This window comes from Hemitrygon akajei, chromosome 2 (assembly GCF_048418815.1).
Source record: "Hemitrygon akajei chromosome 2, sHemAka1.3, whole genome shotgun sequence".
NCBI lineage: Eukaryota > Metazoa > Chordata > Chondrichthyes > Myliobatiformes > Dasyatidae > Hemitrygon > Hemitrygon akajei.
Window position 1 is genome coordinate 45,533,845 of NC_133125.1, and position 14,784 is coordinate 45,548,628.

The 14,784-nt window shown below is 38.4% G+C and overlaps 1 protein-coding gene across 1 annotated transcript in view; it reads right to left on the reverse strand.

Moving 5' to 3' along the window:
- The window catches only part of shc3 (SHC (Src homology 2 domain containing) transforming protein 3), a 137,441-nt gene that overhangs the window by 38,217 nt on the left and 84,440 nt on the right, over positions 1-14,784 (reverse strand). Inside the window, exons 4-6 of the mRNA XM_073071704.1 lie at positions 14,335-14,454; positions 9,471-9,524; positions 4,888-4,939 (exon numbers count right to left, since the gene is read on the reverse strand). Of these exons, the coding sequence (XP_072927805.1) occupies positions 4,888-4,939; positions 9,471-9,524; positions 14,335-14,454 (226 nt within the window). The remainder of the gene's footprint in view (positions 1-4,887; positions 4,940-9,470; positions 9,525-14,334; positions 14,455-14,784) is intronic.

Consider the following 14,784-nt stretch of genomic DNA (forward strand, 5'->3'; position numbering starts at 1 on the left):
TGCATTATCTCAATGAACTGAGTTAAATGTTTTGTTGTTCTAAATGATAGTAAGCAGGCTTGGCTACTTAAAAACAAGGTACTGTACGATATAGAATTCTTTAATGTTTTTATTAATTAGACATTGAGGTTTTTTCCCCCTAAATCGCTACCAGAAACAAATGTTATTTCAGAGCTATTTCCTTCACATGGAGTACTAAAATAAAATTTCTACACTTTGCTTTGGTATTTCTATGCCTTGTATCAAACTGGGAGATTATATTAATTATTTAATAAAATCAATTCCATGCCTAAGTAACAGCACCACATGGTACACTGATCTGGCAGTTAAAAGTAAAGCCACGGGTCAGCTGACAGAAGTACTTCAATCATACTCTTTGGAGAAGCTGTTATTTTAATTGGCCTGTAAATCATACCTTTTATTTTGTTTCTAGAAGAAGCAACGCAAGGAGAAATATTCATCAGCTATTTTTTTTTCCTTTTATTGGAATAAACCTTTAAAAGTAATAACTGAAGAAAGCCATTCACTCTTTTGGGTTTGCTCTTCCATTCAGAATGAGCATGGCTGATCATCTATTTCATACCCTATTCCTGGCTTCTCCCCATACTCCTTGATCATTTTACCATCAAGAAATGTATCCACCGTTTTCCACTGTATTTAATAACTTGGCCTCTGTTGCCTTCCATATTAGAGCCTTTCATAAGTTCACAACCCACAGGGGGAAGAAATTTCTCCTGATCTCAGTTCAAGCTCTGGTTTTCGATTTTCCATGCTCTCAGAGCTTTCTTCCTGAATCTAATCTCTGTAGTCCTGTTATCATTTTATGTTTCTTTGAGGACTTCTTTTGTGCTGTAGTGAATACAAATCTAACCACACCAATTTTTGCTCAAATGTTCAATCCAACCATCCTAGGAATCAGACTTGTTAAGTTCTGTTACACCAACTCCATGACAAGAACAACCTTTCCAAATAAGGAAATCAAAGCTGCACATTAAACCCCAGAACAACTCTCATTAAAGCTCTGCAGTAGGTCATCCTGGCTCCTGTACTGAAATGAAGAGCAACCATTTTCTTTTTTGAATCCCCTATCACAATCTTTGTCTTACCCCCTTGTGCAGAGAGTAGATGACTTCTCAGCAAGTATAGCTGCTAAGAAGTCATCTCCTCTAGCAATACCCAAAGGATTATGGCTACAGGACGGTACTATGCTAGCTCTCTTTTTCTACTTTTGGTGGTTCCCAACATGTAATCCATACACACCTCACCATCATGGGTGTATCAGAATAAGCCCATAGACTGTTCCAAGTACATCATGAAGGTAATTGGTCACTCCAATTGCAGATTCCTCCTGCCCACATAGAGCAGAAGCAGCATTCTACAGGTCAGTGTTCCCCTGCCATGTATTATAAATTAAATGTAATGTTATTAGGTCCTTATCTTACTCTAGACTTCATTCGTCAGTGGGTTGCTGGCCTGGTGTATGTAGGGGAATCTAAAACATTTGTAGTCATGTCACAATCATACGTTCAGATTCATGGGAGCCAATGGTAGAGATACCTTCACTCCATCATTAGAATGGGGCAATGTTGAACCAAAAGGGCAGAAAGCCTTTAGATACTATTTCTGAGACAGGTAAAGTAACTCTGTCTGAAGAAGCACCATATTTCAGCTTTTAATCTGAAGTAATGGAGAAAGTAAATGATTTTGATAGACCGTGTTCTTCATATATCAATTCATTTTAATGTGGGGATGTAAAATGAAGAAAGTCCAGTAAAGCCAATCAACAATTTGATGTACTTCAGAAATATTTATGACAACCAACATAAGAAATAGGAGCAGGAGTCGGCCATCTGGCCCATCGAGCTTGCTCCCCCATTCAATAAGATCATGGCTGATCCGGCTATGGACTCATCTCCACCCACCTGCCTCTTCCCAATATCCCTTAGTTTCCTACTATACAGAAATCTATCCAACCTTGTCTTAAATATATTTACTGAGGTAGCTTCCACTGTTTCATTGGCAGAGAATTCCACAAATCACCACTCTCTGGGAAAAGCATTTCCTCCTCATCTCCATTGTAAATCTACTCCCCTGAATCCTGAGGCTATGTTCCCTAGTTCTAGTCTCACCTACTAGTGGAAACAACTTTCTTGTCTCTATCTTATCTATCCCTCTCATAATTTTATATGTTCCTATAAGATCTCTTCTCATTCAACTGAATTCCAGTGGACACAGTCCCAGGTGACTCAATCTCTCCTCATAGTCTAACCCCCTCATCTCTGGAATCCTGATGAACCTCTTCTGCACAGACTTCAAAGCCAGTATATCCTTCCTCAAGTAAGGAGACCAGAACTGCACACAGTACTCCAGGTGCGGCCTCACCAGTACCCTGTACAGTTGCAGTATAACCTCCCTACTCTTAAATTCAATTCCTCTAGCAATGAAGGCCAACATTCCATTTGCCTTCTTGATAGCCTGCTGCACCTGCAAGCCAACCTTTTGCACAAGCACTCCCAAGTCCCTCTGCACAGCAGCATGCTGCAAGCTTTTACCATTTAAATAATAAGCTTTTCTTCCATTCTTCCTTGCAAAGTGGATGACCTCGCATTTACCAACATTGTACTCCATCTGCCAGACCCTTACTCACTCATTTAACCTATCTATATCTCTCTGCAGACTCTCCGTATCTTATGCACAATGTGCTTTTCCACTCAATTTAGCATCATCAGCAAACTCAGATGCACTACACTCAGTCCTTTCTTCCAGATCGTTAATGTATATTGTGAACAATTGCGGGCCCAGCACCGACCCCTGTGACACACCGCTCACCACTGATTGACAACCAGAGTAACACCCATGTATCCCAAGTCTCTGCTTTCTATTGGTTAACCAATCCACTATCCATGATAATACATCACCCCAACTCTGTACATTCTTATTTTATGGGTAAATCTTTTATGCAACACCTTATCGAACACCTTCTGGAAATCCAAATAAATAATATCCATCTGTTCCTTTTATCCACTGCACTCATTATATCCTCAAAGAACTCCAGTAAGTTTGTCAGACACACCTGCCTTTGCTGAATCCATACTGTGCCTTCCTGATGGATTCATTTCTTTCTAGATGCCTCGTTATTTCTTCTTTAATGATAGCTTCAAGCATTTTCCCAACTACAGATGTTAAACTAACTGGCCTATAGTTACCTGCCTTTTGCCTACATCCTTTTTTGAACAGTGGCATGACACTTGCCATCTTCCAATCCACCAGGACCTGCCCAGAGTCCAGAGAATTTTGGTAAATTATCACCAAAGCTTCTACAATAACTTCTGCCATTTCTTTCAGTACCCTGGGATGCATTCCATCAGGCCCAGCGGACTTAGCTACCTTCAGGCCCACAAGTTTGCTCAGAAACCAAGGGGGTTTCTAAATAAAAAATTCATGAATGTTAACACCCTCAAGAGTCATACAGCATGAAAGTAGACCCTTTGACCCATCTCACCAATGTTAACCAAGATGCCTACCTGAGTTAGTCGCACCTGACTACATTGGGCTCGTATCTCTCAAAGTCATTTCCATCCATGTACCAAACCAAATGTCCTATCAACTTGTAAATTATACCCACCTCAGCCACTTCCTCTGGCAACTCATTCCACATACTCACCACTCTGTGAGAAAGCTGACCCTCTCGAATCACCTTTACACCTTTCTGCTCTCACTTTAAACCAATGCTCTCTAGTTTTACATTCCCCTACCCTGTGAGAGAATAATTACGTGGCACAACAACCTTTAACCTCTTTGCACTGAAGCTAAATTTATGCAAAGTTCTCTTCTATTTAAGTAATTCCCGAATATTCATCTAACACCCACTTTGTCTTTGGTATGATATCCAAGCAGCCAAATACCATGGTCAAAACAACAATGGAAGCAAACTACCATCAAAAGCCCAGTATTGATATTGATTATACATTTACTTCAATCCTACAATACATCCATAGGGAAGAAAGAATTAATTTAAGTCAAAGAGAGTTGAATTAATTTCTCTGTATATCTTGCCTCTACATTATAAATATATGCCTTCTGCAAAGTTGTAATAAATCTCAGCCTACAAATTGCCTTTGATAACATTAGCATAACTCTTTTATGCACCTTTATTGTATTGTACTAGCCACTGTTCATACGCTGCCAATAACATCATTAAAGTTTAAAAAGCAGACTGTCATAAGGGTGCATGAAGCATGTGTACTGTTTTACTGCAAGCAGTCACTTCCATGCTGTAGTTCGTAATGTTAGGTAAGTATTTATAATGATTTGCATGTGAGTGCACTATTCAATACGGATGTTGTAGCCATATGGTCCTTCAAATTATCCCTCAATTACCCACTCGGATATCACAGTTTTCAATAGGTGACAAACTGTCAGAAAGTGTCATAATAAGATATGACAACTTTGTAATAGGATACCTCCATTCTGACAGGGAGAAAAGTTCCAAATAATTTTACTCCCGGAAAGAGCAAATTCATTCCAGCTACAATTTTTCAACAACAGATGCACATTTATTTAAGATACAGTTAAAAAAAAATCCATCCACAAATTTACAACCTTCTTGAAATTTAGCCCTCTTTCTTGTGGTATATTTAAGTGAAATTTGGAAATAATAAACATATTGATATGTTATGACATATTGATGCTGTCATATATCTTAATAAGATTTCTCCAGTATAATATATACATCAAAACCATTAAATCCATTCTTCCTAAATGTCTTCAACTTTATCTTATCAAGTGTATTGAAGACATATTTGTCACATTAATTTTAGTGCAATTCGTTCTAAAAAAAAATCAGGGACCCATAGGGAATCAAAAGCAAATGAAAACATTAATTACCTCGACGGTTCACTGGGTCCTTTGCTACATATGCAACATAATCTGTGGTGTCCTGTTATGTAGAGAGAAGAAAAATAACTCCAAGGAATGACATACAGTAAAAATTATAACAAAGTAGTTCATTTTATTCACTGTAAAGTGTATATTATACTGCATATTTAACCTTTATTTTTTCCCCACTGTATTTTATATACTAAACTTTAAAGTAATTGATTTTTGTCACAAGACTTGCTGATTGGAATACGGTGTTAGTTTGTTATTACACACAACACAGGGAAAGCAAGCTGCAACTTCAGACAGATTTTCAGCCAGGGAGGGAAGTTGACTATTATGACAAAAATCTAATTGAAAAGCTTATCAATGGAAGGAGGGCAAACGTCATCCTAAACCCCTCTCATTTATCACCAGGACTGGTTATGAAGAGGCATTTACATAGAAAGCCTACCTGTTTCTGTGATTCAGATGGTATAGATAGTGCAAAAGAACCTGGTGAAGAGCATTAAAATACAGATGAAGTGGGGGAAGGTTCTTATCATAGTTTGGAATTTCAGACCATTCAGAGAGTGCCTATCTTGGCTGAAATAATATGTGGGAAAATTTGTGTGGAATAGTTTGGGAATGAGTAGTCCGGAGATTTCCAACATAGTCATTCTGACCCAGTCTGCTTTTGTGATCTCAGCTGTCCTTATCTGATTAGTTCCATTAGCTCCTGCGTTAACCAGAAGAAGCCCTGGGGAAGTACTTCTCTTTCCTGACCCATAGCTGCAGCTTTTTACCATGAATTATTAAACCTAAGAAAAAATACCATGTGTGGAATAGTACACTACTACTAGGAAAACAGGCATTTAGTATTTATGCTAAATATAGAGGTCAAATATGGCAATAACATTGTGTGAATTTAATTGTAATGAGCAATTAATAGATAAGTTCCCTTGAAAGGAAATCCTCTTGCATTTGTACAGGGCCCTGGTGAGACCACACCTGGAGTATTGTGTACAGTTTTGGTCTCCAGGGTTAAGGAAGGACATCCTGGCTGTAGAGGAAGTGCAGCGTAGATTCACGAGGTTAATTCCTGGTATGTCTGGACTGTCTTACACAGAGAGATTAGAGAGACTGGGCTTGTACACGCTGGAATTAAGGAGATTGAGAGGAGATCTGATTGAAACATATAAGATTATTAAGGGATTGGACAAGATAGAGGCAGGAAATATGTTCCAGATGCTGGGAGAGTCCAGTACCATAGGGCATGGTTTGAGAATAAGGGGTAGGTCATTTAGGACAGAGTTAAGGAAAACCTTCTTCTCCCAGAGAGTTGTGGGGGTCTGGAATGCACTGCCTCGGAAGGTAGTGGAGGCCAATTCTCTGGATGCTTTCAAGAAGGAGCTAGATAGGTATCTAATGGATAGGGGAATCAAGGGATATGGGGACAAGGCAGGAACTGGGCATTGATAGGAATTGATCAGCCATGATCTCAAAATGGCGGTGCAGGCTCGAAGGGCCAAATGGTCTACTTCTGCACCTATTGTCTATTGAAAGTTCGTCATATTTCTAAATTATATCCATCCAGAAGCAATCCATGAAAATTACTCAAAGTAAATTTCCACTAAAATCTGCAGTCATGAATCTAGTCCTCCTCATTTGGGAAGAGGTATGTTATAGGTCACATTTACAGACACAAAACAATTGAACCACAAAGGACAAAGTCATAGATTGATCTACATATGTAAACATTCTATTAGATGATTATCCTCTCTCATGTTCCAGTAGACAAAAATAATCAATTTACTTTTTTAGATTTTTCTATTTCATTTTGCCTTCATCTTTCTAATTAAATATAATAATATAATGTCTAAGCTATAGTTATTAATTTATACCATCTGGTTCTGTGTTGATTTATTTCTCACTGTTCTCCCTTGATGCGTACATCTCCTTCAATGCTGACAAGATATCTCAAAATATACATACACGTTCAATCTTATTTCCAGTGATAGTATGTTCCTTCATGATTTGAAAATCTATTTAAACAGCTGGTTTTTTAAGAAATTCACTTTGTCATTAAACAAAGAAATGTCATGTTCACTATACTTTAATAGTGTGCAAACATTTTAACGGTATTGCTCTGTAAATCCCTAGATCTCACTCTAAATGTTGGTGGTTGTACATAACCTATACACTGCTGAATGAACAGATGTGGAAGCTAGCATACCTTTTGATTATGATAACCGTGGCAAATATGGTATTGCATGGAGACTTATTTGATCTTTGAATGGTTTAGGTAAAACCTCATGCATTGTGGTTAGGGTTAGGGTTAATTCAAGAGTTAATCAAATTATCGACAGCCAGCAACAGGGCATCAATCAGAATTCTTTGATGCTGGACTCCTAGGTTGCTTTCTGCACAAACCTTAAAATTACCTACTTCAAAGGACTTTAACCCTGGATTTAGTCTGTTACTAAGTTGTAGGTCATGTGTGCAACTGGGCAAATCATTAAAATGTGTATAGGGTTTGCTATTTTCCATTTACCATCACTATCAAATGTTGGATTTAGAAGCACATTCTCCATTGCATGATAAATAATCTCATGATCTTAAGGTAGAAATAATGTTTGCCTTATGTTTTCTATCCTGTTGGTCTAGTACAAATAGGGAAACTGATTCCTAGCATCTAGTAGGGGGGCAGCCAATAAACCACCATTACTTCTAATATTGTTGAGGAATTTCTGACTGTCTAATATAGAAGGAAGTTTCAGTTCCTGATTAGCTAGTGAAGAATGTAATTCAATTTCTACTTGCAGGAGAAAAGCCTCTCAGTTATGTGATCATTCAGGAGCCAGGTAAGTATTATTTTTATCCGCAGTTTAATGGAAGTGGGAAGATGCATTCATTTATCTTGTTAGAGTTAGTGGGCTGTTTTGTTTGATATCATGCCTGAAATCAAAGTTACTGTTTAAATCAGCTTGCTTATGTATCCTACAACAGAATTGTGGCTACATGTAAAAAATACTGTATACAGCTTCAGAAATTATGACCAGCAATCCCCCCACCCATCCTTAAAGGATGTTTATTGCATGGAAAATGATTAAAGTTCATACATTTTTCAGAATATTGATATTCTTTTTGATAGATATTTTAAAGAATAAACATTCTTATTTAAGCATTTATCAGAATTAATTTGGCTTAAAACAATGGCAAATGTATAACATAGAGCACTTCAATCAGAACAAAACACAAGAGATTCTGCAGATGCTGGAAATCCAGAGTGACACAAACAAATTGATGAAGGAACTCAGCAGGTCATGAAGCATCTATGGAAATGATAAGCAGGCAACACATCAGAGAAGCCTTTTTCAAAGAACAAGCTTTCGCTTCCTCTGCTATTGCTGCCATCATCACCTGCATCTCCTCCATTTTGCAGATGTCTGCCCTCACCCCATTTTCCTGCCATCTTAAAAGGGATAGAGTTCCTCTTGTCCTTACCTATCAGCTCATGAGTCTCCATATCCAGTACATCATTTTCCCCCACCTTCACTATCCTCAACAAAATCCTACCACCAAACACACCTTTACAAAATGGACTCTGTGCTTTGCTCTCTTTATTCATCCCAGCCCAAGCAGAACAGGTGCTTCACCTGCCCATTCACCTCCTCCCTCACCTCCATTCAATCCTTCCAGGTGAGGGAACACTGCACCTGTGAGTCTTCTGGGGTCATCTACTGTATTCAGTGCTCCCAGTGCAGTCTCCTCTACATCAGTGAGACCCGACATAGAATGGGAGACCACTTTGAAGAACACCTTTGATCCATCCGCAATAAGCAGGGTTTCCCAGTCGCCAACCCCCATTCCCATTCCAACCCCCATCCCCATTCCAACCAGTTGTTCTATGGCCTCCTCTACTGCCATGATGAGACCACTCTCACTTCGGAGGAGCAACACCTCATATTCCATCACGGTAGTCTCCAACCTAATGGCATGAACATAGAATTCTCTAGTTTTCCAGGAATTTTTCCTCCCTCCCCCTTACCTCTTCCTGAATTCCCCACTCTGGCTGCTCCTCATCTGCTTATCACCTCCGGTTGGGGCCAGTCCTCCTTCCCTTTCACCCGTGATCCACCCTCCTCTCCTATCAGATTCCCTCTTTTTCTGTCCTTTACCATTTCCACTTATCACCTTTCAGCTTCTCAGTTCATCTCCCCTCCCCCAGCCTCCTACCTTCCACCTCACCTGGCTTCACCTATCACCTTCCAGCTTGTCCTCCTTTCCTCTCTCCCCCACCTTCTTATTCTGGTTTCTTCCCCCTTCCTTTCCAGTCCTGAATAACGGTCTTGGTCTGAAACGGCAACTGTTTATTCCTTTCCATAGATGCTGCCTGACCTGCTGAATTCTTCCAGTGTTTTGTATGTATTACAAAAGGAAAGGATTTACTTTTACAAGTAAGGTGCTTGTAAAGAAAAAGTTCAATACTAGAGAAAACATTGAAAGCTTATTGAATAAGAAATAAGGACTGTCAGGATTACCACTTCTTCTTAACATGATAAGATATAAATCCTTGTTTATGCTGTCACTGAAATCAAGTAATGCCTTACCGGATCGCCCCCAGAAGCAAAGGAAATGGACTGCATATGATGATTTGCTATAATCTGTTGGATCAGGACCAAAAACACAAACCATTAATCTCCATTTAGAGAGACTATAAAGCAGGGTAACATAAAGAAGACTAGCCTGGTAAAAGTTATGAATCAGGAGCTGTTGAAGGTACCCACAAAGTAATTGTTATCATATAATATCATCAATCATACTCTCACTATTTGTTATTGGAAAGAGTAGTTAACTGAAAAAAAAATTCAGGGAAGTGCTTTCAAAGAGTTGAAGAGAAGCAATTGTCTGTGGTGTTGAGTCATATTTTTCAGTTAGTGACATCTCTACAAAACGTCTCATTGAGTTCTTCACAGATGTTTGGATTATTGCCCTTCCATTCTCCCAATCTTCCTTATACATCTACAACAAAGCACCATCGTAGCTAACACATAACTAATCCAGTGGTAAGCTTCTACTGCTAAAAAGAAAGTGAAAGAAAAGGAATTTCAATTTCATTTCACCAATTAATTCTCTCACTGTCGCAGAGGAACACCAAAGTCTTTCTTGAACTTGTGCAGAATGAACAAATAAGTGACTTCCACAATGTGTTTGTGATAATGAATGAAGGGTCAGAATAATACAGATAAAAACTAATGCATCAAAGACCACAGCCTCCCAATCATCGTCATTGGTTGCTTCACTGAGGTGGTCAGACTGGAATGAATTAAAATGGTTTACTGAACTGAAATATCCAGCATTTTATGTCAAAGGAAAATTACTAGCTGCATAATGACATGGATTGATTACACTTTTGCTTACCTTAGTGAAATCCTTCCAATTTTGCTTGAACAGCACGATTATTTCTACACTGCCCTACAGGTCTCAGCCTATCCTTGCTCCAAAGGCTGTAGCCAGACCTCATGAAATCAGTTCCCTTTCTGATGGGTGGACTGCAGGATAAGCCAACCTCCAACAGCCCCCTCTCCCATAAAATCAGAGGGAACCCTTTCAGTCCCAAAGAAACACCAGACTGAGGGGAAGACACAGGCCATAAACCGTGCTTCAGCCAAGGATCGTGAGGATAATAAAGGGCATTTTACCATGCCTTCTTTCTTATCAGCATTGAGAGTTCCCTCGTAATACATCTGCTTGTCTCCTGGTCACAATGGACAGCTCTAAAACTGGAAAATCCTGCTAATATCCTGCTAACCTTGAACTGGGAAGATAACAAACTCAATGCCTTCTGTGGGCTATTTCATAAAGCTGCCATGAATACTTCCAGAGTGACACTAATGCTGATTATTGTGATAACCTTGCCAACAGTATGGTCTTTGACAGCAACATTATGATTGTTAGTCCTTTGCTCTGGGAATGCAGTTGCCTATTTTAGGGTGATAACTATCTGTTTTAAGGAGGTATCTCTTCTGGAAGAAAACAGCTCCCGAGGGACAGCAACCTGGGCTCTGACTGGAAGGTCAGAACTCCCTGAAGCACAAAGAATTTGGCTAAGCTCTACCTGTGAAAGCTGATGGATTAGCTGCTGGATAGTCAGCTCTAGCTAACACTGAGGACTGCCTTTTGAGAGATTGAAGGAAGATTTCACCCATGAATCTTGATATTTCTCACATGATGTCAGACACCAAATACTAACACATGCACCTGCATCAGCCTTTCAGCTATGCATTCCTAACTTAGCCCTTATCCAAGTCCTCTGAAGCAGAACTGATGAACACCTTTGCCTCCAGGGAGATGGGCCAAGAGTTTCCCTAAACATCTGGCTTAACCAAAGCCCATTAATGTCAAACAAATGTCTATTTATTATATGTGTGCACCCCAAATTTAGCATGTCCAACCCTCATCTCCCCAATCCAATGGCATTGGTATCTGATGCTACTAGATGGTGTCACGTATAATAATGAGATATCCTCCATCGCTGTGGAATCTTTTTCCTGCACGTGATGAGGATATGTGTACTTGTCAGCTGCCTAAGACACTGCAATGATAGACACAGAGAGGAGTGCTGGTGCATTGCACCGTTAACAGAGTGCCCAGGAAACAAGCAGATACGCAGAGACAGAACCCTGATTATTAGTAAAGAAGGACGCATGTCAAAGCTCCTCTGGGTATATTGATACCTTGTTCACCCACAGCATCCTCAGCTGTAGCATGCATGATGACTTGTGTCACCACAAAGCCTGTATAAAGGCAGCATATCTTGTTCAGCCTGCTGTGTTTCGGGACTGGAAGAATCTGTCTGATTTGCAAGATAATTTATCCTGTAGAAGAGAGATGGGAAGGCCAAGCTCAAGATGGCAGGATTTTCATGGTTAAATTGTGACTGTACAGATATATGATTTAAATTGTGTGAGAGGGTGAAAGGGGTTAAGGGAGTAAGGAGTATAGGAAACTAGATGGAAAATAGTAGCTGTGGAGATCTGCAAGTGTGTCTGTACATTCTTCATAAAGTGTGAGGGAGTATACAATGCAACCTCGCCTGGTTCAAGTTCCCATTTCTGAGGAAATGCTTTAAGTGTCATAGTGCTAACCTTAACATATCTGGCGAGGTCATGGAACTTTACCTTCCCAATTACTTCTCCTTCAAATCATTGCAGAAAGTTATTTTATCCAACAATTCCTGCCATCTCCTTTCTCATCTTAGCGGCTCCACTCAGTCTCATTCACACAATCATGAAGGTCCATGATTGCAAACCTTGCAGTTCACTTCAGCAGAAAATGCACTTCCAGAATTTATGTCCCTTGGTAGAAAGGTGTTTGTTATAGACTGAAGACTATGCATCAAATAATACTGGAATAGATTGCCCAGTGGTTGGATTTGAGCTATTTATCATCCTGAACCACACATTCACAAGAGACAAGAAGTGTGCATGCACAAAACACAACACAATTTTAGATTAATTGTGATCTAATTCTGCATCCAACTTGGCAGACATGAATAGGTGCTGGAAAACAACATGACTCAGATTTGGTGCTCTAATCGTCGGAAACTTTGTCCTATGGCAGAGTTGTACGTAACTGTAGGTATTTATATGTAGGGCAAGAGGAGTTCTGAAAAAGAATGGTTTTCACCCAGAGAATGATTGGGATTCAAATGCAGTACTTGAGTGTCTAGAGGAGGTAGGTACTCTTACAATAGGATTAGTATAGATGGGTATTTCATGGTCATAGTCAGCTGTTGGGTCTGTTTCTGTGCTGTATGATTCTATAACACTATTTAGATATAATCTAATTTCTGCACATATGTGTTTCAAAGTATTCATTTTCAAAATAAAAGTCCATACCTGATGAAACCAAGATGCTCAACAGCCTTTTGAATGAATGAATGAAATTAATTTATTTTGGTCAGTACAAACATAACAAAAAGCAACATTTACAACAATGGTTTCATAACGATGATTTTATAGGACAAAATTACAACAAAAAACATAGATATTCTTTAAAACAGACTGAAAGGGTGTAGGCTGAAGCTACAGCTTATTACACCCACCCCGCTTACTTATACAAAAACATATTTGGCGTCAATCATCACATCAAAAACAAAAAATTTCATAATCTTTTAACACAAAATCCAATTCCCAATATCATCTATTTACATTTCTCCCATTAATTTTAAATCATGTATTTTGTATTTGTTCATTAAATAATTTTTTTAGCTTGTTAAGTGTGGTGCATGTTTTTAAATTCTCATTACAACTGTTCCATAGATTCACCCTCTGACTGAAATTCAATGATTTTTTACATTTATTATTACCCTTTGTTTTTGAAATATACATGTTCCTCTCAAATCACGTTGACTTTCTCTCATTTTAAACAACCTTTGGATACTTTGTGGTAGCTGTCCATTTTTTACTTTATACATAATTTATATTATTTTAAAATCTACAAAACCTCTGAATTTTAAAGTGTTGAATATATTATAACAAAACATTTTTCATTTATTCAAATATTGCATACATTTTTATAGATTTATGTGGAGAATGGATTCCAGCATGCTTAATTGTTTAAGGAATTCAGTTATTGTGATTTATGGAGGTCTAAATTGTGCTGGACATAATATCTTTCAACATGGCCAGCAATGCTTTGGGAAAAGTCACATAATTCCATGAAAAGAATTTTCAGTTTTATTATAGAACTTGAGTAATAAGCACCAGATCCCCCACAACTAGAAGAATAAAGATTAGATGACACACATTCAAAATAATTTAATGTGTCACTTGTGGACCAGCAGTCAATTTTCTGGTCCAAACGTTAAATTATCATTTCTCTCCATACTTGCTACTTGACTGTCTAAGCCTTTCTCGCAATTACTGCTCTGTTTGTCCACCATGCCAAGCTACTTTAAACAGAAATACATCTTTCACAGTCCACTTTCCAATTGCAAACTGTAATTTAGGCAAGTATTATCCACCACAAGTGCCCCTTCAATAAGTGTACAATTTCAGATGGTCACATCATTTTCTCAAGACATTAAGACTGTTATAGCACTAGAAATTTCACACATCAAATAATTCCATGAGACCAATTGCACGTTGAATTCTTAAAAATGGGAGTTGAGTTGCTGATTTGTTTGAACTAGAACGTGAATTTTTCACAATTTCAATTGATAAGATTTGACTATTAAGTTGTTAGATACTGAGACAAAAGAGAGATTGCAATGCTAAAAATCTGGATCAACACAAAAATTGCTGGAGGAACCTAACAGGTCAGGCAGCATTTATGGATGAAAATGGACAGTCGACGTTTCGGACCAAGACCCTTCCTCAGCTAAACATTATTGTGTAATAGCATAGCCAGATATTATTATGCTGATTTAACATTAACATTCTAGTACAAAACCGGATCAATCCTGCCTACCTGTTTTGTGTCAGGCGTCATAAGGTTAAGGCTGCTAGTTGAAATATTCAGGGTGATGTTCATTCCAGCAAACTGCAAATTACTCTTACCAAGTATACTAGACAATGTTTTACTTGGAGGCTGTTGAGGCAAATCACAACACCAAAAAAAAACATGAGCCAACTCATTACTAACAAGGATATACTTAAAGAAGTAACTTTCAATTGCATACATAATATCTTATTTTAAATTGCATTCATTTATTCAATTTCTGCTCTTCAAATACATAGATGGATTAATATTTCATTTCATCACTTGGATAATTAGGAAAACAAAATGAACTATACATTTTCTCAGTATGCATGGATTGCTAACAAGGCTGGCATTTATTATTCGTTCCTAGTTGCACTTGAGGAGATGATTTCCTCTTGAAATGTGGAGTTTGTACACAAAGGAGTTTTTATAATTCTG